Here is a 22,354-nt window from a genome sequence, read left to right as displayed (position 1 = left end):
AATGGTCAGAAAGACAAATATCAAGTCTGGGACACAAACAACTCATTTGGAATGACTAGGTCTATAGTGGGTGACTTTTATGAGTAGAGCCATTTGTAAACTGAGTAAGACTGAAAGATTCCAATAGTGCCAAAAAAATCTTTGGCCATTGTGGAATTAGTTTGATCAATGTGTATATTGGAATCTCCCAGAATAAGTATCCTCTTAAACTTAAAATACAACAGAGACAATAAATCAGCAAATTCAGACATAAAAGCTTCCTTAATCTTTAGAGGTCTATAGACTGTTGCAACGAGAGATACTCTAAACAAGACATTTAAAGGACGTAAACAATGCTATAAACAGTTTTGCAATTCTAGTTCCGGCGGAAGAGTGACCTCTGACCCAACATATGACGTATTAAAGGGATAGTTCACCCAAAAATGAAAATTTGATGTTTATCTGCTTACCCCCAGTGCATCCAAGATGTAGGTGACTTTTTTTCTTCAGTCGAACGCAAATTATGATTTTTAACTGCAACCGCTGCCATTTGTCATTCAAATAATAGCAGTAGATGGGAACTTCAACTATAAGAGTAAATAAAACTTGCTTAGACAAATCCAAATGAAACCCTGCGGCTCGTGACGACACATTAATGTCCTAAGACACGAAACGATCGGTTTGTGCGAGAAACCGAACATTATTTATATAATTTTTACCTCTACTACACCACTATGTCCAACTTCGTTCAGCTTCCTGTTAGTGAAGTCAAAAAATGCGTTGTGATGACGGAAGTGATGTCTCGCCAGTATACTTCAATGAGCGCAAGACATCACTTCCGTTGTCAGAGCGCGATCAGACCTCACTAGCCGGAAACTGAACGAAGTTGGACATAGTGGTGTAGTAGAGGTAAAAATTATATAAATAATGTTCGGTTTCTCGCACAAACCGATCGTTTCGTGTCTTAGGACATCAATGTGCCGGGTTTAATTTGGATTTGTCTATGGAAGTTTTTTCGACTCTTATAGTTGAAGTTCCCAATCACTGCTATTATTTGACTGACAGACGGCAGCGGTTGCAGTTAAAAATCATAATTTGCGTTCGACTGAAGAAAAAAAGTCCTCTACATCTTGGATGCCCTGGGGGTAAGCAGATAAACATCAAATTTTCATTTTTGGGTGAACTATCCCTTTAACAAATGCGAAGTCGCAGAGGATAGAGCAAAACAAAACACAGGTAACAAATTAGATGTAAAAAATGAGAATTTTTAAAGAGAAATGCTGGAGGATTTCGATATAAGAGAAGAGGATATTCAGTTTCTTGCCCTGCCCTATTTGTCTGAATCTCAAGAGGCATCTAAGTGTAACGCACTGGTTGTGTCAACACACACGAAGATGAAGATGAGTATAAACAGGTTAACTGTAATAATACAAACAGGTACGATCCAACAGAGAAGCGGCAACACAACCAAAATAGAAACCAGACCAGACAAAGACACACCAACAGAAATGAACTTATATACACAGATGATTAACTCAAATGATTAACAGCTGTGATGATTAGTGCAGTGTCCATGGTGACTGTTTGTGGCGGGAAAACAGAACAAAGGAGCATGTGACTGATGAACACATACTGAAAGTCCATGTGGTGTGAGGGTGTGACCGAACGCCCCCTACCGGAAGGCACGTCCTCACGCCGTAAAGAGGAGGTGAGGAGGATGAAAAGATGGTGAAACAGGCAGATGATGCAGGAGCCGGTTCTGGAGGTGGACGGCCGACCAGGAAGAGGTGGAAAACAAGAGTCCAGGGTGGTGCAGACGGTGGTGAAAGCCATGGTGGAGCCTTAAGCAGAGGAAGATGGTTGCTGACCCAGGCCACAGCTGAGACTGCGCCCCATGGTGGAGTCACAGGAGGGAGGAGCCATGGCGATGTAGTCACTGACACCGCCATGGGGATGACCGGAGGCGACGATGACATGGAGGAAGGAGCCCACCACACAGCTGGAGAGCCGGTGTAGTGGAGGGACTCCGAAGATCTAGGCGGCCACGACGTAACCGCAGTGACGACCGAAGCTAAAGGGGTGGAGGGCTGGAGGGTTGGAGACCAACGACCGGCCCGCAAGTCCGCAGCGTAGGTGTAGCGATGCCTGACCCAAGTGGAGCTGGTGTACTGAGGGAGTCCGGCAAGGCTGAACGCCCGATGGTCACTGCCGACATTGAGAAAGGCGCAGGAGCCAGGGCAACGTGTCGAGGAGGAGTGGAGTGTGCAAAGTCAGAAGGCAGAGCCATGGGCTTTCCACAGCCAGGAAGAGATGGCTCCCAGCATGCCCGAGGTGTAGACTCACCACTGAGGGACTGATGAGAGGTAGCAATGATTGGGTGGCAGGATTAGCTGGGGACTAGAAAGGAGCTTCCAATAAAAATTAAAACAGTGTCAAAGGCATTCTGGAGAGGTGGTGGGCGTTGGGCAGGACCACCAGAGCTGTAGCCAAACACTCACTCTCAGTGGTGTGGGGGTGGTCGGGGCTTGTTTCCATCCCTTCATACTCCACAAGGACTCCCTCAGCGATGGATAAATAGCGTTAATCCAAGATGCAATGTTGAAGTTCCATTTCGAAAAAGAATGTTTCAGGTTATGACTGTAACCCTGGTTCCCTGAGAAGGGGAAGGAGACGATGCATCTCGTTGCCTTACCTCGGGCCTCCGTCAGACAAAAGAGTTGATGACTGCTTATGACGTCACGGACTGCCGTCAGTCAATATGTTGGCTTGTTTTTCACACGTGCTTAAGACACCGGTCACGCTGATGACATTCCCCATAGCATCAACCCAATATGCAATGTCTCATTCCCTTTCTCAGGGAACCAGGGTTACAGTTGTAACCTGAGACGTTTTTGTCAATGAACATAAATTTATATCTGCATCCCAATTCAAACTACTGCTTCTGTCACTCAACTCAAGCTGCTGTCAAATATGCATTTCTAAGAGACAAAACATGAAATATTAATTTGTGGTTTTATCATTAAAACATGACTTGTCAAACAGGTTAACTTCACAATTAACTGTCTGGTTTCTACACCTTTCATTCAGGAGCAAAAATCTGCCTTTAAACTTGAAAGAAATAAAGATTTGACATTCACTGTGATGATAATTGATATTAACTGACATGAAAAATTTATTGTGATGTTTTTTTTGGCCATATTGCTCAGCTCTAGCTTAATGCACAAATGCTTCCTGCAAAGTCTTTGCCTGATAAGGCAGCGAGAAAAGTCAGTTGCCTAAGCTTTCAGATGCAGCTTTAGTGTGTTTTGTTGTGTAGTGTCAGGTCTTAGTTCTTACTCGAGAGTTGGTGCCATCTGCTGATGTCACCTTTATAATAACTACTGTTATTTAACATGACCGATTCAGAGCAAGATATGTCACTGGCAGCAATCTGCATTCTCTTGTCTAGTGTCTGAGGATTCATTCTCACTGGGAACATTTGATTTGTATAAATATAAGTCTACATCTGTATACATATGTTTTTCTAATGTTCCCATTTCCTTATGAAAACATTTGCCCATTTCTGAATGTTCTCTTAACATTTAAAATGTTCAGTTTGATTTAAAAATGTCATTTCTTGGATATGCGCATGTTGAAGGAACATTCCATTTTAAAAAAATGCAAACATTATGGGAACATTACTTTTGAATGTTCTCTGAATATTCAGAAACAATGAATAACATTTAAAAGATTTTAGACTAAAACATTTCAGAACAAGAAGTTCCATGAACAATATAATGTTTTTGTGCTAACTTTTTTGAAGTCAGTGGCACATCCTGTGGTAGAGTGTTGGCGCAAGATGGAGAAGCAACTTTCCTATAATTTATGTAATGTCTCTGTGTCTCTGTGCTGACTGTGAGCCCGAATGGTTTCATGAACCCAGATGGACCAGCACAAAAAGCACCCTCTGTTTCTCTTTTATCTTTAATATTAAGCATTTTAGGCCTATGTACTGATTCCATTTATATTGTATTTTCCCTTAAAAAAACGTGTCTACCCCATGGAATAACGTCCATGAATGTCATTAATAAACATTATAAGGCATCCAGCAGTGGGAACAACAGTAGCTGGCGGTGAGGTCATGCTGATCCTGTTTTCAGCAGGATTTCTTTTGAAAATTTGTCCGGCTCAATCAGACAATGGTAGCAGAGCTGGTCTAAACAGCCTCTAAAAACAAAGCGGGCTATTTACACTCAGTGTAAATAGACACATTACATTGCAATAATTGCTGATTAATATTGCTAGATTTATAAGGATTTGTTTACGGATTATAATAAAAATAGAAAACACAAATAATTTGTATTTTGATTGCATTTATTTGTAATTAGAATAACGTCTGTTGGCAAGAAGCCAGTAGAATTCAGGTAAATACAACATTCAATTTTCAAATACCTTAAATCAAACACTGGCACAAATTTATCTCCGAATAAAAATCACTTTATTGGTATTGTGTCTATTAATGGTCATGGGATGTTCTACTTGTGATACACTTCATTAATTCTCTACTGTGTTAATAGCCAATGGTATCGAGTACATTGGATGGGTGTGTCTGTATGCCTGCAACAAAAGCATCAGTTAACAACATTACATCAGGGAAGTATCACAGTTAATGCAAGATATTATTACTTATCCAATTAAACACGACACTAACAGAGAGAAATTGACTTATTAACAGCAATAACTGAAATAAATGAGAAGGACATATTAATGACAAATCAATGTTACAGAAGTTGCACAAGTAGTATTCATTTATTAATAAATTATTTATTAAAAGTATTATTTACTGTAGGTCCATGCTAATGGTTTAAGTTTAACACACCTAAATGGCAAAACAACAGCAGGCTAGATTAGGGAAAGTGTTCAAACACAAGGACAAAATGAACTTTGCTTGACAATGTCTGGAATGCTGGCACAGAGAATGAGTGTGTTAAGCTGTCGAAATGTCCCGATTTCATGTTTCAGGTGACCCAATAGACTAAAGAATTGTGCTCATTTCCTTCACTAACTGACACAAGGTTTTTCTTGAGGCACTTACAGCGTCCCACAGAGAGGAAAAGGAAAGTGTTACAGAGTTAATAAAAGTGCTGTCATTACAGAGTAAGCAGTGGTTCACTGAAGCGACACGCAGAACTGCAGATTCATCATGGCGGTTTTAACACCAGAAAATCAAACTCTTTTGCAGCAAAGACTAGCCAGTTAAAACAGAACAAACATTACACTGACGCTGATATCTGCAGGCTGGAGACAGATGCTTTAGTTGAAAACGCTGATAGACTGCAATGGATGCAAAGCCAGTACAATATTACCAGTTTCAGATACAACAAACAAGTGTGTATTAGTGATCTGATTTTTTGTCATATTCATGCACGGGGCTGTTTGGATCAATCTCAATGCCGGGCTAATATTTCACCCCTAAATCTAAAAATCTAAACTATTACAGTTGTGACACTGTGAAATTTTACCACATTTGTGATGGAAAGAATCTAACACTTTACAATAAGGTTTCATCAGTTAATGCATTAACTAATGTTAACTAGCAATGAGCAATATGTTCGTTACAGTATTATTTATTCATCAAAAATACAACTGTTCGGTTTAGCTCAGGTCCAGTAAATAATATTAACATACAACTTTTGATTTTAATAATGAATGAGTAAATGTTGAAAATGAACATTAACTAAGATTAATAAATGCTTTAGAAGTATTTTTCATTGTTAGTTCAAGTTATCTAATGTTTTAAACAAATATGTTAAACTTATTGTCAAATTTAAAGAATATTATTGTCATTACAGTAAAGAAAAAAAAAAAAATTATACATTTTTTAAATTGTAAAGTATTTACACATCACGATTTTGCAGTATAGTAAAGTTTTCAAAAAATGGGCTGGGAATGAGAAATACACCAAAAAAATGTGTAAGCAGGAATGAAATAGATATGTTTTGATAAGATTCACCTGTATAATACAGCGCCAACAACAAACTACGCTAAATCAGTGTTAACATAAAATAAACAGTCCATTTTCTTTTGTAAACCTACTTAAATTTACTAAACTCAATCAATTATCACAACAATTAGCTTCCATATTTCTCCTATTTCCCAAAGTATACATATGATCATCTATTGTCTGTACTGTAAAGACACATTGCATAGGCTATTAATGTATAATTCAGCTCTCTAAGTGTGGCAGACTGCTGTGTATTTAGTAAACTCCTCTGATACATTCTTCTTTATGTCTATAAACAAGTTTAGTGAAAACACCAGTGCAAATGAGTACAGCAATAAGGTTAGCCATCTTTATATTTCAAGAAAAATATATGAAAAACAAAAATACTCTATAGACGCCTGAGACGTAGACTAACTTGGACCCTAATTGTAGCTCTCTTTTCCTAATTTTTGGATTCAATATGAATAACATGAGGTTGCGGTGTGCAAGTCTCTTAATAAAGATTAAATGGCTTTAGTAAGATGATACACATACATGCAGCTCCTCTACTGCGTTCATATCAATGACAGGACCGTGCGTGGACAAACTGCCGTCAATCTGCACGTGGCTTCCTGTATCTAACCTTCTCGCTGGATGTCACGCCATTAGTGTGGCCATTTATTGATCCATTTGTGAGATCGGTCTTCCGAGATCCTGCGTTTCTCTTATAGGTCTGTGGAGAAAAGAAGGGGAACGTTTACAGCAATTTGACTTGTGCTCAATAATAAACATTCTTTATGCCAAAATGAGAATCAGTTTACCTGTATGTAGAAGTTTGAGAAGAGCGTGATAAGAGTGATCATGTAAGTGATTTGGAAATACAGCCAGCCCATTGGGAAACCACAGGGCCAAACCACAGCACAAGATGTCTGGAACATGGTCAGGACAAACTGGACCTGAGAGGAAACAGCCGTCGGTCATCATTCTTGGATATGGGTGATTAGATTAGATCATCTAAGATTGCTTTAATTTGTAATTAATTAGTCCAAATTCTGGCAAATGGATCCATTATAATCTACACCTTTCAAAAGTTTGGGGTCAGTAGTTTTTTTTTTTTTTAAGGAAATTAACATGAACCTATAACGCCCCTTTCACAAGATGTAATATAGTCTCTGGTGTCCTCAAAATGTGTCTATGAAGTTTCAGCTCAAAATCCCCCACAGATCATTTATTATAGCTTGTCAAATTTGCCTCTATTTGGGTGTGAGCAAAAACACGCCGTTTTTGTGTGTGTCCCTTTAAATGCAAATGAGCTGCTGCCCCCCGCCCCCTTTCCAGAAGAGGGCGGAGCTTTAACAGCTCAACTACAATAAAGCCGGAGAATCTCACGCAAATCTTGAAAAAAAGTTATGCTTCCACAAAAATATGAATCCACACTGATAATAATCATAAATGTTTCTTGATCATCAAATCATCATATCAGAATGATTTCTGAAGGATCATGTGACACTGAAGACTGGAGTAATGATGCTGAAAATTCAGCTTGGATCACTGGAATAAATTACATATTAATGTATATTCATGTAGAAAACAGTTATTTTATATTGTAGTAATATTTCACAGTTTTTTCTGTATTTTTGATCAAATAATTCAATTCAATTCACATTTATTTGTATAGCGCTTTTCACAATACATATTTCAAAGCAGCTTTACAGAGAATGCTTGTCAAAATTACAATATTAGAAGAATGCAGTTAGCAAATGTAATAATTTGTGCAATTAATTAACACTGTTAGCATTTAATTTTAAGGTAGAAGCAATGAGCTCCTGGAAAAATGAAATACATCAACAATAATTAGGATATATAGAAATTTGGGAAAATAAGCAGAAGAGACTTCTTTCAAAAACATCCAAACCTTTGAGTGGAAATGTATATTTTTCAAGCATTTTGCCTTTAAAATCTTACTAGGGAACAGTACCTCTAAGTGGAAAATTACACATGTTAAAGACAATGACTGAAAATTATTTCCTATTTATTATAAATTCTGATTAAAGATGACTGGATCAGCCTCCATAACCTCATTAGACTCTAGCTGTAGCAATAGCAGTGAACATATTCCTTTACGACAAAGCACTTGATATTTTAATAAAGTGAAAGAAAAAGAAAAAAATCGGTTTCCTTATAGAAGTCTGGAGTAAAAGGGTGTACTTACCAGCTGCCCTTGAGTGATGTATTTTTTCCACCACAGGTACGGTCTTATGGCCGGGACGGCAGAGAGGCCGTAATACGAGTACATCAGGACATGGATGAAGCTGTTAAACGTGGCGCCAAAATACGCTGATGAAGACAGAAGTAATAATATCAGTGCATTTGCTTCAAATACAATCAATCACAAATCATATCACCACTGAGGCTGTCCTATGATACAAGATTTACATCATTCTCACAAAAATTGGATTTATTCTAACAGTGAGTTTCTGTATGAATAGCCAGCATTACGTCCCTCAATCAACGATCGGTAACCACAGTCTATTTGTAGCTGGGATATTTCTGTTTACTTTGTCAAGGACTTTTAGTTTGTAAGTTCTGTTTTCTGAGTTCTCGTTTCAAGTTTCTGTGGTTTCCTGTGTCTTGTTTAGTTCTCATTGTGGGTGTGTTCAGGCCCTCAGTTTGAGTCTGTGCCTTGTTTTCTACGGTCTACGTTTATGCTTTGCTGTTGAGTTTTGTCCTAAGTTGAGTTCCTTGTTGTTTTCCCTGCTTTGTTTTGTTTGTCTAGTAAATGAATACGGCTGTTAAGAAGCTCCTTCACCCTCCTTCGCCTGTCTAGACTGACGCTGCTCTGTGCCTGCTCAAAATTCTGTGCAAGACACAATGCAGCATAAAAGCCAGACAAAATTATTCCTGCTCTGAACACCTCAGCACATCGTATAACAGTATGCAGTTAAAATTGCTGTGTAAAGGTATTTATGCCACCTCTGAGCAGCATTAAACAGTCTGTGCAATCTTTACGCACTTCAATAAAGATCAGTCACCACAATCTGTTCGAAGAAGTGCACGGATCTGTTAATGCCAGAGATCGAGTGAATATACTCGATTAAAAAAAGTTGTTTGTCTGGAAAAAATAGGATTTTTTTTTTTTTTTTCGTGGTATAAATATAATTTATTCTGAAGCAATATCCTCCTCATCAGTGTTCAATCAGCTTTGACATATTTAAATCTGCGTATTTGTGATATTTTAAATGCATCCTTCATCATTCATTTCAAATTCTTAAATTTGATCAATAAATTCAATTAGAATAATTAGACACAATAGGGATGTTACCAATCAAATTAAATAATTTACTCTGAAAAATTACAACTGCATTAAATAATGTTATGAGATTGTTTTAAATCTTTTTTGAATATAAAAATAAGAAATGTTGGGAAAAAATTATGACTTTTGAACAGTAGGTGGTGACAAGTGAATTGAATCATTAATTCGAACGATTAATTCGAATGGATGATTCATTCAAGTATGAGGTGGTTGTTCATGAATGGGTCATTGAATCATTGACTCAACCAATTTGTTCAAAACGCTGAATCATTCAGTGCCTCAACAGCGCAACCTATTTACTGTCACATACATTATACATATACTGTTATCCACTATCAGTGGATATCACTATTATCACTATTTGGTGATTCCCTATTAAGTTATTTTTTGTTATTGAAATTTTTTATTATTGACATTTTAATCAGGCTACTTGTCTGATCGGGCAAGCAAAATTCTCTTTCACTTGTCCCTTCAAAAAATCCACTTGTCCCAGACAAGCGTTAATGTCAAGCCCCGTGTTACATCACGCAAGCAGTTATTTAAAGACCCTCTGGATAAGCATTTTCCCCTGTTCTGTTTGGGTTTGTTTTTGTGCATCGGAATAATTCAGCATATTATATGCAGCATAAGCGCCTTCAGAAATGTGACTGCGAGGAACTTACAGTGTCCACACGGCACCCAGTTCATGACGAACCACCAGATGTTGAGCATGGTGGCGTGATGGTAGACATGCAGGAAGGTGATCTGGTGGTTGTTCTTCCTCAGGATGAAGAAGAAAGTGTCCATAAACTCGATGAGTTTGGAGAAGTAATACCACCAGAGTACATTAATCATCTGAGGAGAGGATAAACATGAAAGACCATCATTTACACAATAATTCATTTCTCCAAGCATATTTCGAAAATGCAGTGTTAGATGGTACAAAAGTCCCAGCAGATTATATAATATTAACAAAATAAAAGGCCACTTTCAATGTCAAATTACATGCAAAGTACTGTAGGTGTTCATTAAGTGTTACGTTTAAAGTTAATATATTTTAAATGTACTAATTTGCAACTTCATCACTACAAACATGTAATTGCAAATATATTTAAATACTTTCAAATGGAAATTAAATTACATTATACTTTAATTTACCATTAATGGTTGTCAGAACACACTTAAATAATAAGCATTTTTCAAAGACAATTAAATTAAATTTAAAAAGCCCACTGAAGTTCAGCTAATTGCATTTAACATAACTTTATACAACATTTTCATTTAATTTCATGTGTTCAAAAACATTACATTCAGTTTTCACTAAAGTATATTATTTAATAACAAGTACTTTAAAAGTCACTGTCACGTTTAGTTTTGGTTTCCGTTCCTGTATTTAGTTCCTGTGTCCTTTGTTCCACAGGTTTCCTCTGCTAATTTGTTTCCATTATGTCTGATCCGTTAACTGATTTCTCTCACCTGTATTTGATCTAGTTCCTCATTTTCCTTTGTATGTACCGCCCTCTGCTTCCTCACTTCCTGTGTCGAGTATTGTCTTTGGTTTTCAAAGCCGTTAGGTTTGTAAATACAAACAAACATTTGCTGCCACAGATCCTCCTCTCCTGACCAGCTCCGTCACATTCACAGCACTAAAAACACTCTTCACTAAGCCCTGACCAATTCACAACTGTTGCTATCCACTATATTAGCAGACCTGCTTTTGTTCTTTTCTAACGCTGACATTACATAATGCTAATGCCGTGTGCGTGTGTCTGTTAAGTCCACAAGACTGTAGGGTGTCCTATTTGTCAAGGCTGTTTGCGAGCGTCCCCTATATTTGCCCTCGATGCTCCGCAGCAGACAGTCAAAGCAGTATTGTCATGAATGTGTGGAATTGCGAGGGCTTCGGGTTCCATTTGGGACAGGGCCGTTCTCTAACAGAATGAAGAATATTGTATCCTTTCTTCTGTATATAATGTATTGAATAGCATTGAATACTGTATATACTATTCTCAACTGGAAAATATTGCATCTTTTCTGAGGATTGTGATAAAAGAGTAAAGCTGAATCTCTGAAGTTTAGAGTCTCATACATGTAAAACTCAGTTTGTTTTACCCTGTTGTCGGCCTCTCCTCCACTGTGGGTGTTCTGGCAGAAGAAGTTGTATCCGCCCTGATACACTGACATTACCAGCTGTGGAGACAGAAGGATAACAGAGTGAATGATTTACAATGATTCACAGTTTACATTAACAAGACATTCAATGTATCCAGTGAACAAATATATGTTCCAAGAACATTCTGCTAACAAGGGCTGGATATCGCTAAAAATATTTCGATATCGATACCTTGACTTTGATACCGGTCCTACTGCTAATGTTCCCATTAAGTAATGAAAACATTATTTAAATTTAAAAAACATCCAGTTTTGTTAAATGTTTTAATTTTGGGGGAGGTATGCGAACATTAAGGGAACATTCCATTTTATCATTTTTCAAACACTATGAATGTCACTTCAGAATGTTCTCTGAACGTTCTAAAACTAGTAGTAGTAACATTTAAAAAAGTTAGACGAACATCTAACTAAAATCTTTCAGAAATAAAACATTCCATGGATGGCGTATAAAACACTTTGAGAACATTATTAACTCTTTCCCCGCCTCTAACTTTTTTTTTTGTCAACGCCATTGCATTGAAGGAATTTTCCAGCAATCCACGTTATACGGTAGGGGGCGCTATTACCAAGTGGCAACCTTCCATTCTCTCTCTGGAAACCAACATGGAAGTGATTAAATTGCAATTCATCTATTGGCTGCTAGAGACAGGCTCCAAAATGGAGTCAAATCTGTATCTCCACCATGCTGAAATGGCCAACTTTACAGCAGAAAAAAAAAATGTTTACAGTCTGGTACAAAAACTGGTTTCGGTCGAAATAGCCAATTTTGCCCTTCATGACAACTGTGAGGAGGGTGAATTTGTTTATATATCTCATCTGTTTAAATTATAATAAAGTTCTGCATAATTAAGGGCGTGGCCACTTGAGTGACAGGTGGATTACTGCTGCTGTCATTACTACCCGTTTTTCTACCGTTTCATCACCTCAGCTAATTCCAGCCGCTGAACTTGGCATCTCTGCTGTGTTTGTGCTTTTTTTGGGATTATTTCATACAATTATCAAATAATATGGCTTGCTGTGTGATTAATTGTACTAACAGATTAAAAAAAAACACCCATCATACAAGCTCTGATTTCTGAAAGTTCAAGAACGTCTGTGTACATGTGCACACATGTGGAAGATAAACAAAACACACGTTGACGGATCATCTTGGCATCGGCTAAAAGTTTTGTCTGTAAGATTTACTACAATGACAATGGCTGGAGAATATGCCTCTCAAGACAAAACAAAATCTGACAGCAATGCTTGGATATTATTACTAAAACTGCTGCACTATTTTGAAAAATATACTTTGGAGTCTAATGTATACGATCGTATACAGTTTTACAACCAACACTGCTCAGATTGCATAATTTCTTGAAGAACGATGATGGAGAGCAGATCGTTCAGAAGAAATACGACGCAAACAATGGACAATACATCAATATTTCATGGATTTAATGCTTTTATGGACAAAAAATGTTGTTGGATGTTTTTCAATGGGCGCTTATCATGGATCGGATTGGATTCATCTCACGTTCGCAATTTCATTGCAAAGAGATGAGTCCCATTTTGATTTTGCGCGTTGTCATTTGCAAACCCGACACAAATTACAATATCACTGGGGCTGGAGCATCTATATCGTAAAACAGACACCGTAGATTAACAGTAAACCTTTAAAACTTTCAAATGATGTATAATTTTTTATCTTTATTAATATTTTAGATAGTATTTAAAATAGATAGATAGCTCCTTAGCCTGAGTAACTTGATCACGTCGAGCTAGGCGGGCGTGGTTTCAGCAACAAGGCACCTCGGCTCCACCCACATCCCTGCCTTCGAAAATCCAGAAGTGACATGCGGTGACGTACTATCAAGATGGCGACGGCCGGCTACCTCCACTTTGGGCTTCAAAAATGCTCATCAGAAACCTACGGACACTACATCCATGTTTTATACAGACTATGGGTATTACGCATCTTCTGAAAGAGTACAGCATCTTCAGATCAAAACACAGGAAAAGAAGCAGCAGAAACAAGCGATAGAAGCATTGCTTATGCACATGTAAGCGAATGCAATCATCAAACATCATATAAAATCAAAACTGCCTAACATCACTGAATGAAATGTTGAACCCATGAAGAGGAAACGACTGAAGCTTTGGGGGTGTTGATGGACTCGATCTACTCCATCTGTGTTTTGATCATCACTCTGAATCCCATCCGGATGAAATCTTTGACAAAAAATTCAAATGTTCAAAATGTTGCTTTTTAAAATGAATTTAGCCCACATTCAAGTGTTGTTAAAAAAGAATGCATGAAGCTAGAATAAACTGTATGTGACATATGTAATGTAATGTAACATGAATTCATGCACATTGTTGCTGAAAACTGATTGCATATGCTTAAAAACGTTTGATGCTTTCAGAAATCTTTCTTGCAATTTCAACAAACAGACCAACTAAACTCTCTTGCACATGGGTCATGCTTATTGTGAAGGTGGCTTTAAGTAAGTTTATTAATATTCTCTCCTGATAACTGAAGCCAAGCACAATATGAGCGTCTGCAGAGGCTCGCAGGTGTAATGCTGATGCACGGAGATATTTTACTGCTGACTTGCACAGGAAGTAGAGGAAAAAAACGTAATTTTTTAATTCTTTTGAACTATGATCTTGTTCTCACCTCTCACTGAACACTGGGCAGACCTCAGTAAAATCTCCCATGAGCCTCTAATGTGTCATTGTTCATTGTCTCATTCTGAATAAAGTCCTTGTTCTTTCTGCTAAAGTTTTTTTTAGCAAATGCAGAATGAAAGCTGCACATCTGTCCCCTATATATAAATCCTATTCTAAACCTCAAAAAATTCTCATTATTGCCTGACCTCTTGTTACAGGAGGACATCTCGATTTAAATAACCTCTTTAAAAGGACATTCAGGGGACATAAAGGGCCATTCAACTGTCCCAATATAGCCCTAATTGCTTTGGCCTGATAGAGCTTCTCAGGGTCAGCGGGTTGATTTTGCCGTTAGAGAAACTGTCACAGGACGGTGTGCACCGCTGCCTCTCTTAAGTCCTAAAGCACATCACTGATGTGATGCCTTGGCTCATTTCTCATGAAATGGAAGAACTTAAAGCAGCATTACCATACCATACAGCAGGATAAGCAATTGGGAAATACATAGTTGAAGTCAGATTGAAAGGGAAGTTGCGCTAGTTTTTTCTTCTCTGTTGTGACATATCTGAGTGAAATGGCTTCTGGAACTAGAACAAATGTAGGGTGGGGCTTGATTTGGCCATGGGAAATTGATTAGATGGTTGTGGTTTGCTATTGGTGGATCTCATGTGAGTGACAGGTTGCCCCGCCCTTGTCATCAGAGAAGAGAAGAGAAGCAAGGAGAAGTTATTCTGATTCAAGATTAAGAGCAGTAGCAGACTTTGCTGTGTTTCACCCATTTCCCATGAATCGGACCTAGCAACAGAAAAGGCTTCCACTTGTGCTCGAAAACCTGGTTAATATATTATAATCCTGTCTTCTGTATGTCTTCATCATCTTCAGCCTTGTGACAGATCAACTGACCAAATAGATTATGCAGCTCGATTTTCTGGACTTTTTAACCTTCACGTAAAATTCTGCCTTTTTGTCATCACCAGCCCCATTGATGACGAGACTCTGATACCCCCTTTCCACCAGCACGAACCGGGTGCTAGTTCAGAGCTAGTGCTAGTGCCAGTTCGGAGTTGGTTCACCTGACGAGTTCAACCGATTTGCCTTTCCACAGGCTAGAGAGCCAGCACAGCACACTGTATACGTCACATATTTCACAGCAAAGCTAGCGCTGCAGCACCAAACACAAACACACCAAGCTTGTTCGAGATGCATGGGCTTCCCGCAGAGCGCAATCACGGATGTTTCACTACTGTTGATGCTCATGGCTTTGCGAACCTACATTGGCATCCAAACACGGCTCGCTGTAATTTGTATATAGACAGAGTTCTGGATCAGGGCTAATTGACCCTTTGCAAAGAAACGCCCTCCTTAGATACTGTTGCTTTGTCCGACAAGCGGTGGCGCTGTCACGCCACACAGAGTGAAAAATACATCACTGAGCAAAGAGGACACTGACAACACGTCAACAGATAAGACAGAGCAGGTTATTTATGATATTAAACAAAGTCCCAGCTTTCAAACTGTGTAGTTTAAGAAATTCAAACAATAAAAATTGTTTTGTGTCGTGACAGATTGCTGTAGCGCCTCAGCTCAACCGGCTTGTGAACTGATCATCTCTTCCTACTAGTTAATTTATTTATCAAATAAACATGAATGAACATGAGAACAAATGTTGTTTCAAATGTGGAAAGACGTCAATACACACCATTTTTCAAGTTTAAGTCCACCAAGGTTAAACTAACTCCTGACTGCTTTGTCAGACAAAATGGTGGATTTGGCGTTCTGATTGGCAAGCTGATTGTCAATCAAACTCCCTGCGAAAGGTCAATTACCATCAATCTGTAGACCTCCCAGACACCTCTGGACTTAACTGGAGGGACGCTATCATGCATTGACTGGAGAGTGTTTACCAGTGTTGGCCAGTACTTAAAACATAAGAGGTCAGTGCGGACCCTTTCCCCAAAAGAGGAGCCTCCCAGTGAGTCCTACCAGGGGAGTGAGCCCACAACATCAGTGGCTGAGGCAATTTTGGTGGATTTTGAGACTGAGCTGATTGACTTCATCGCGGTGTTATCATCTCCCACCCCATTTTGGATTTTTCATCACTGTTCCTAGACAGCACCATGGACTGTTTGAACTTTTTATCTGCTCCTTCAGAACCTTCATTGCTGTTTTTAGACAGCACGAACACCTGCATAGACAATGTTGTTTTACTATTGACCCCGTTTAGCCTCTGTCATCACCCTGCTCATCTAGTCCTCCAGCCCCGCCTCTGTTGGCGTTTTACCAAGTAATGATGTTGAGCCTCAGGTCCTGCAACCACCATCATGCCTGAGTGGGTAGATCGTGTGGCTCTGCCTCCGGACCGAGATGATCTGAGTCCGTCGACCTGTTGGTTCCACCAGACACCATCGGCCTTTCAGCTCCACCAGGGTTCCCTCGTCCCACTGGCTCCTCCTTGGTCAGTCATCATGCCACCTTCACCACAGACTTGCGGACCTTCCACTACACTATGTTTCTCCACCCCTATGGCTACAGCTCCTCTTTCCCTTTCGGGTTTTCCTCAGTCCTCAATCACACCGGAGTCGCCTCAGTCCTTGGGCAGTCTGGCTCCACCTCAGACGATCATCACCACAGCATCACCCAGTGACGCCCACCTCCTGTGCCAGCGATGTCGCTCTCCTACATCGGCTCTTCGTCTGCACCCAGGGATCAATCGGCTCTGCCTCCATTGGTCATCCCCAGTTGACGTTAGCCTCCATGGCACTTTGGTTCCTCCCACCCTCGAATCCACCGTGTGCTGCTGTCTTTGGGCTCTGGGTCTGTGCCATCGGACACACTTTATCATCACCGCCAGGCTCTTGTTGTCCGTATTCTCCTCATCATCTCCTGTCCTCCCTGTATCACCGTCTCGGCCCCTCAAAAGTCCCCTCCATCACTCCCTCACCTCTGCTACTACAGCGTGATGTTGCGCGTCGCAGGAGGGAGCGTTCTGTCATGGTTATCTGGACTTCATCTTTAGTTTCACTTTCATGGACTTTCTTAGAGAAGAAACTGTTGAATAAAGTAGTTATTTTTGTTTTGTTTTCACACACAAAAAGTATTCTCATCACTTCATAACATTAAGGTTGAACCAATGTCGTTGACTATTTTAAGAATATCTTTACTACTTCTCGGGACCTTGAATGTTTTCGTCTCTTTTTCTCTGGCCTCCAAATCGCAAAGGCCACCTCTGATTATAAGGCACATGAATTTAAATCAATAATGATGTGCGCGGATAAATAATTTATAATAAACCCTGTGCAATAATACATAAAAAACAAGATTTGTCCATTTGGATTTCATAGTGACTTTAACACATTAGGTGTCATAGACAATACTGCATTTGTTGATGTTTATAAATTAACACACTAGTATTTATTGTTAATTCATATTCGCTCATTATATATTAACTTGTGTTAATGTATACTAGAAATGTTAGGGAATGGAATGTTTACGTTAATTAACTGAACCTTATATTGTGTAACCAAATCACCAAAGTGACTGGAACACTGATAAAACAAGGTTTGTTCTCGCATGTCAAGCAAGAACGTTTGAGCTTTCATTGACCATATTTGATGAGCTCTATGTATGTTTGTAGATCAATGTTATCATGTGAATAAAAGCCTAAATCTGTTTGTGACTCTTGGTTTAAACCAGTCGATTCATATGGATTACTGTACTTTTACCATCTCTTTTTGAACTCTGAAGCGTCAGTGTTATGTGTGAATAGAGGGACAGAAATCTCTCAGGTTTCATTAAAAACGCCTATGTGTTTGTTATTTTCGAAGATGAACAAAAGACTTATGGGTTTGGAACGACATGAAGTTGAGTAAATGACAGAATTTTCATTTTTGGGTGATCTCTCCCTTTATGAAAGAGAGAAGACATGGACATTTGCAGCCTAGAGGTTTTATTCTTTCTCTAATGAGGCTACAGTAAAACAGCCTCAAGGTAAATGATGGCTGTGATTAAAGATAACTCGTAGATGACATAGTGTACTCGTTGGTTCAGTTTTGCAATGCAGACAGCGTGGAGAGTGCAAATTAGGTAAGAAAGGACTCTGAACTTTAAGGTGCACATGTACTGTGATATAAACCTGCTCAGCTTCCAAAAAAGTCAAATCATCAGTATCAAAGTGCATGTCCTTAAAGGTTTCGATCACTTTCAAATATCTAGATTGTGTAACATCTGTTACAGCATAAAATCAATGGAAATGCAAGCTTACTGGAGTGTAGGAAGGCACTCCAGAACACCAGGATGACTAACTCATTTTTTAAAACAGAGTTAGCAGGACAAGCCAGTGTTATTTTAGGATCATTAAGATGCTATTGTAGTCTTTCTTTAATATTCTGAGAGAATCATTCAAATGTATTGTGCTTATTGTGATGTAATGACTTTTTTGTTGTTGTCAGAAATTGTATTTTTGTGCCAAACACTCATATTTTCTTTTTCATGACCATTTTCTGCCCTCTTTCTGATTTTAGATTTAAACAAGCCATTTTTACTGCTGCATGATAGCTAATGTCCTGTTGCATGTGAAATATCAGATACAGACCAACAGATTCATTAAACAATCTGCACTGAAATCTGTCACGGTTTACCCTAGCTGCTAGTTTTTCTGATGTTTAGGATTAATAATAGCTCACCATGACTGGAAATAGCAAGTGTTGATCACTCAATAGACGCCGCTGACATGTAAACACGGATTGTCAAGGGAACAGACTGGGAAGGAAGTTTTGACCTCTGAAAATTACAGTATGTTCTCACGGTTGATCTCCTTTCACAGTACTTTAAAACACATCAAATTGGCATATGTTCTTCATTAGGAACCCACCTCATAGAACATGTAGAGAGACAGAAGCGTCAGGAAGAGGTTATATGGCACTAGCAGCGCTCTGCAGGAGTATGGCTGTCTGTTCTTCATGTATTTTGGTCCCATCCACACAATCAGAAGGTACATCATGCTGAAGGTGAACGTGGGGATGTAGTTGTCCAGCAGAAGCCATCCTCTAACCCGAGGATCTGTAAATGAGAGAGCACAAGCAACCTCACGCAGGTGTTCGTTCCTCTGCATTTAACTCTTTCCCTGCCACTGACGGAATTTTACAGCAAATGTTTTCACTGTTAGAGGGGCGAAGAAGCAGCAGAAACAAGCGATTGAAGTATTGCTGACGGACATGTAAGCTAACTCAATCATCAAGCACTATACAGCATTTAAATCAACACTGCATAACGTCACCATACGACTCCAGAGGGTTAATAAAGGCCTTCTGAAGTGAAGCGATGGGGTTTTGTAAGAAAAATATCCATATTTAAAACTTAAAAACTAAAATAACTAGTTTTTGGCAGATGACCGTACGCATCGATTTACAGTGAAAGAGTGACCTCTGAGTCTGACACGATGCATGATTTATTGACGAACGCGGAAATGCAGAGGAGAGAGCAAAACAAAACACTGGTCACAAATTAGTTTTAAAAGAGAAATGTAGGAGGATTTCGATACAGGAGAAGAAGGCGTCTAAGCTTACGATACGATCTAACATCAGGTCAGAGGTCACTCTTCTGTAGGATATTGACGTGCATACTGCCATTGCCAGAAGCTAGTTATTTTAGTTAATAACGTTTTAGATATGGATATTTATGGATTACTTCAGATATGGAAATGTATAAATTACTTTTATGATGGATGGATGCACTTTTTTGGGTTTCCAAATCTCACTTTGGATCCAAATCTCATTTTTTTAATATATCTCCGAATGTGTTTGTCTGAAAGAATAAAGTCATATACATGTAGGATGGCTTGAGGGTGAGCAAATCATGGGATCATTTTCACTTTTGGGTGAACTATCCCTTTAAAAGCAGTCCATCCAATCAGAATTTTATAATGCTGATTTTTCCACAAATCCACAAATTTGGCTTGGTGTTGCATGGACTGATATGGAAGCTTGTTTCTACTACGGAATAAAAATAAAAAAAAAGCAATTGAGACTTTTTTATCTCACAATTCAGATTTCCTTCTCATAATTGTGAGTTTATATCTCAACTTACTGTAATATCTCGCAATTGCAATTCTGATAAATAAAAAAAAGTCGCAATTACCTTTTTTTTTTATTTTTATTCCGTGGCGGAAACACACTTCCACTTACAGCACAGACTAAAATTCAAACTGCTTCCAATGTGATTGATTCATACAGTTTCCAAGAACTGAGTGGTAGAGTTTGTGGTGTTGTCATTATTATTCTCAGTCTGGAATGCAAGTTTACAAGAAACAACGAGCACTTTTAGGATAAAATAATCATTGGATTTTTCAAAGTTTGCCAAAAGACGCCCATTAGAAGCACTTGCTTGGCTGCATGAGGCATTATTCAAATCATCAGTGTCCACTAACATTATTTTACCTATGAAAATAAAGTTGAACTTTGCTCCATTTGCTAAACCTGAAATGTTCTGGCATACAACATAAAGAAAAGCTTTGCCAAGGCAACAAGAAAGACAAGTTGTACACAGATCTTACCCCTGGGTCCCATCCAAGAGTCAATGTAAGTGTTGACTCTGTCATTAAAGGCCTCCATCTTCAACCTTCAAGAGAAATCATATGGAGATCACCTCAGCTGTTTTCATACACACACACACACACACACATTCCTAGAACATAATAAAACTCCTTAAAAGTCAATGGAAGTTATCCTAATAAATCCTTGTTGGAACACATATTGATGACAGCAATAAAAATGGCTGCACTACCATCCATCACATTCAGTTCTCTTCATCGCTTTTTTTGTAGCTCAGTAAAGATCAAGACATGGTGCTTATAAAGATCCCTAATCCAAAAGCCCTTTTCAGCAGGACTAACGATGAGAATAGAGAGGACCGGAGATCATTATGAGACATGTTTCACTCTCGCTTGAGGCGTTTATGAGCCTGTCGAGTGTCTCTGCTGTTGCCATCAGGGTACAAGAGCTCAAAACCCGACACAGAACGTGTATAATGCCTCACAAAAGCAATATTTATTTAAAATATAAGAAATTGCATTAAAGAAAATTAAACCCATCTGGGAGGAAGGAAAATGCCACAATGTTAAAAAAAGATACAAATAGAAAAAAAAAATAAAGCCTTTCTTTTTCTTGAAAGGTTTTTATCTAAATATTATGATGTATAAAAATGGTAACAATAAATCACCTGATGGCAATCTGGCAAACTAACATAGTATTAAAAGGCATTCATTATGAAGTCTGAAATATTTTTACTTGTGCATGATGACTAGGATTGCAAATTTGCAGATGTAAAACACTCATAAACCAATATACAGTTGATAAAAACACCACCAGATACAAACAAAAAGCAAACATTAAGCCTTAAACCTATAGATTCTACAATGATTGTTTAAACATGAAATTGCATTGTATTAAAGTAAAATGTGATGAATTCTAGAATGTCTCCCAGCGGGACACTGCTGATAGGATCGAGTAACAACCCTTATACAACACATCCAAAACCGCTGCTAGCCCACACATGTCCAGACCGTTCAGAATGGTGAATCAAACACTTCTTCAGAAGAACAAAGTAAAGAAAGCTTCACATGACATCATCAGATCCGAGCGCTTCTGATCTTTTATAAAGTCATATGATGCTAGACACCGCTCATCCGCGTTCGCGAGGTCACGCGCGTCATTCCGCCCCAGACCGCGCACTTTCAGATGACATTTGGGTGTTTAAATCTCTTTTGCGTCATGCGTCTTACCTTTAGTCTTCTCGGATAGATGCTGTCTCCTCTTCAGGGCTCAGTGCTGTGCGGGTGGTGTCAGTGTGGAAGCGTGGAAAAACCTCGTGAACTAATGAGCGTCATGAGTGGCTGTAGTCCGCCTTAAAACTGATGCGTAGTGAGGGACGCGTTCGAATACGCACTTTACGCGCCTGGGCAAAGTCTGCGCGCACACCGCGCCTCCCGCGCGCACTTTACTGAATCTGCAGATTTAAGAATTCACAAACGTTTAATTCAAAGAACAGCAGTGTGCATTTGGAACGTTTACAACATGTTAAAATATAAGTTTTAAAACTAAACTTTTTGAAGTGGTGATGAATTCATATTGAAACTGTCGTCACTGCGTTTCATCTGGATTTAGAACGCAAATGTATCAGTTTTGAGTTCCATTATGAGGTTATAAGAGAAAAGCGCGCGTTCTGGTAGTTTGTTTTAAGAATTCTTCGTCAAGGCGTGTACCGCTGCGAGAAATGAAGTCACCCCATTCATCTGAAGTTGA

The 22,354-nt window shown here is 38.8% G+C and overlaps 1 protein-coding gene across 2 annotated transcripts; it reads right to left on the bottom strand.

Annotated features, from left to right (window-relative positions):
- Positions 1 to 4,433: 4,433 nt before the first annotated feature.
- elovl5 (ELOVL fatty acid elongase 5) lies at positions 4,434 to 22,323 on the bottom strand. Of its 2 annotated transcripts, XM_067386873.1 has the most exons (9): positions 22,156 to 22,323; positions 21,835 to 22,058; positions 20,608 to 20,672; positions 18,928 to 19,115; positions 11,346 to 11,423; positions 9,917 to 10,088; positions 8,154 to 8,278; positions 6,763 to 6,897; positions 4,434 to 6,674 (listed from the first exon to the last, which is right to left on the bottom strand). In XM_067386873.1, exons 3-9 carry the CDS (start codon positions 20,663 to 20,665, stop codon positions 6,555 to 6,557), a joined length of 876 nt encoding a protein of 291 aa, XP_067242974.1. In that variant the 5' UTR covers positions 20,666 to 20,672; positions 21,835 to 22,058; positions 22,156 to 22,323; the 3' UTR covers positions 4,434 to 6,554. The 2 variants fall into 2 exon arrangements, with proteins under 2 accessions (XP_067242974.1, XP_067242973.1); XM_067386872.1 differs by having other exon boundaries at positions 21,835 to 22,323.
- Between the last annotated feature and the right edge of the window lie 31 nt (positions 22,324 to 22,354).

This window comes from Chanodichthys erythropterus, chromosome 5 (genome assembly GCF_024489055.1).
Source record: "Chanodichthys erythropterus isolate Z2021 chromosome 5, ASM2448905v1, whole genome shotgun sequence".
Lineage (NCBI taxonomy): Eukaryota > Metazoa > Chordata > Actinopteri > Cypriniformes > Xenocyprididae > Chanodichthys > Chanodichthys erythropterus.
Note: the sequence above shows the minus strand (reverse complement) of the source record. Positions and strands in the feature narration are given on the sequence as shown.

What these genes read in the sequence shown, in the direction of transcription:
- elovl5 (XM_067386872.1), bottom strand. Translation starts at nt 20,665, where the DNA reads ATGGAGGCCTTTAATGACAGAGTCAACACTTACATTGACTCTTGGATG. An exon ending in CTCTCTACATGTTCTATGAG is followed by an intron (nt 11,424 to 18,927) that starts GTGGGTTCCTAA and finishes CTGTCTCCACAG; the next exon opens with CTGGTAATGTCAGTGTATCA. An exon ending in GAGGAGAGGCCGACAACAGG is followed by an intron (nt 10,089 to 11,345) that starts GTAAAACAAACT and finishes TCCTCTCCTCAG; the next exon opens with ATGATTAATGTACTCTGGTG.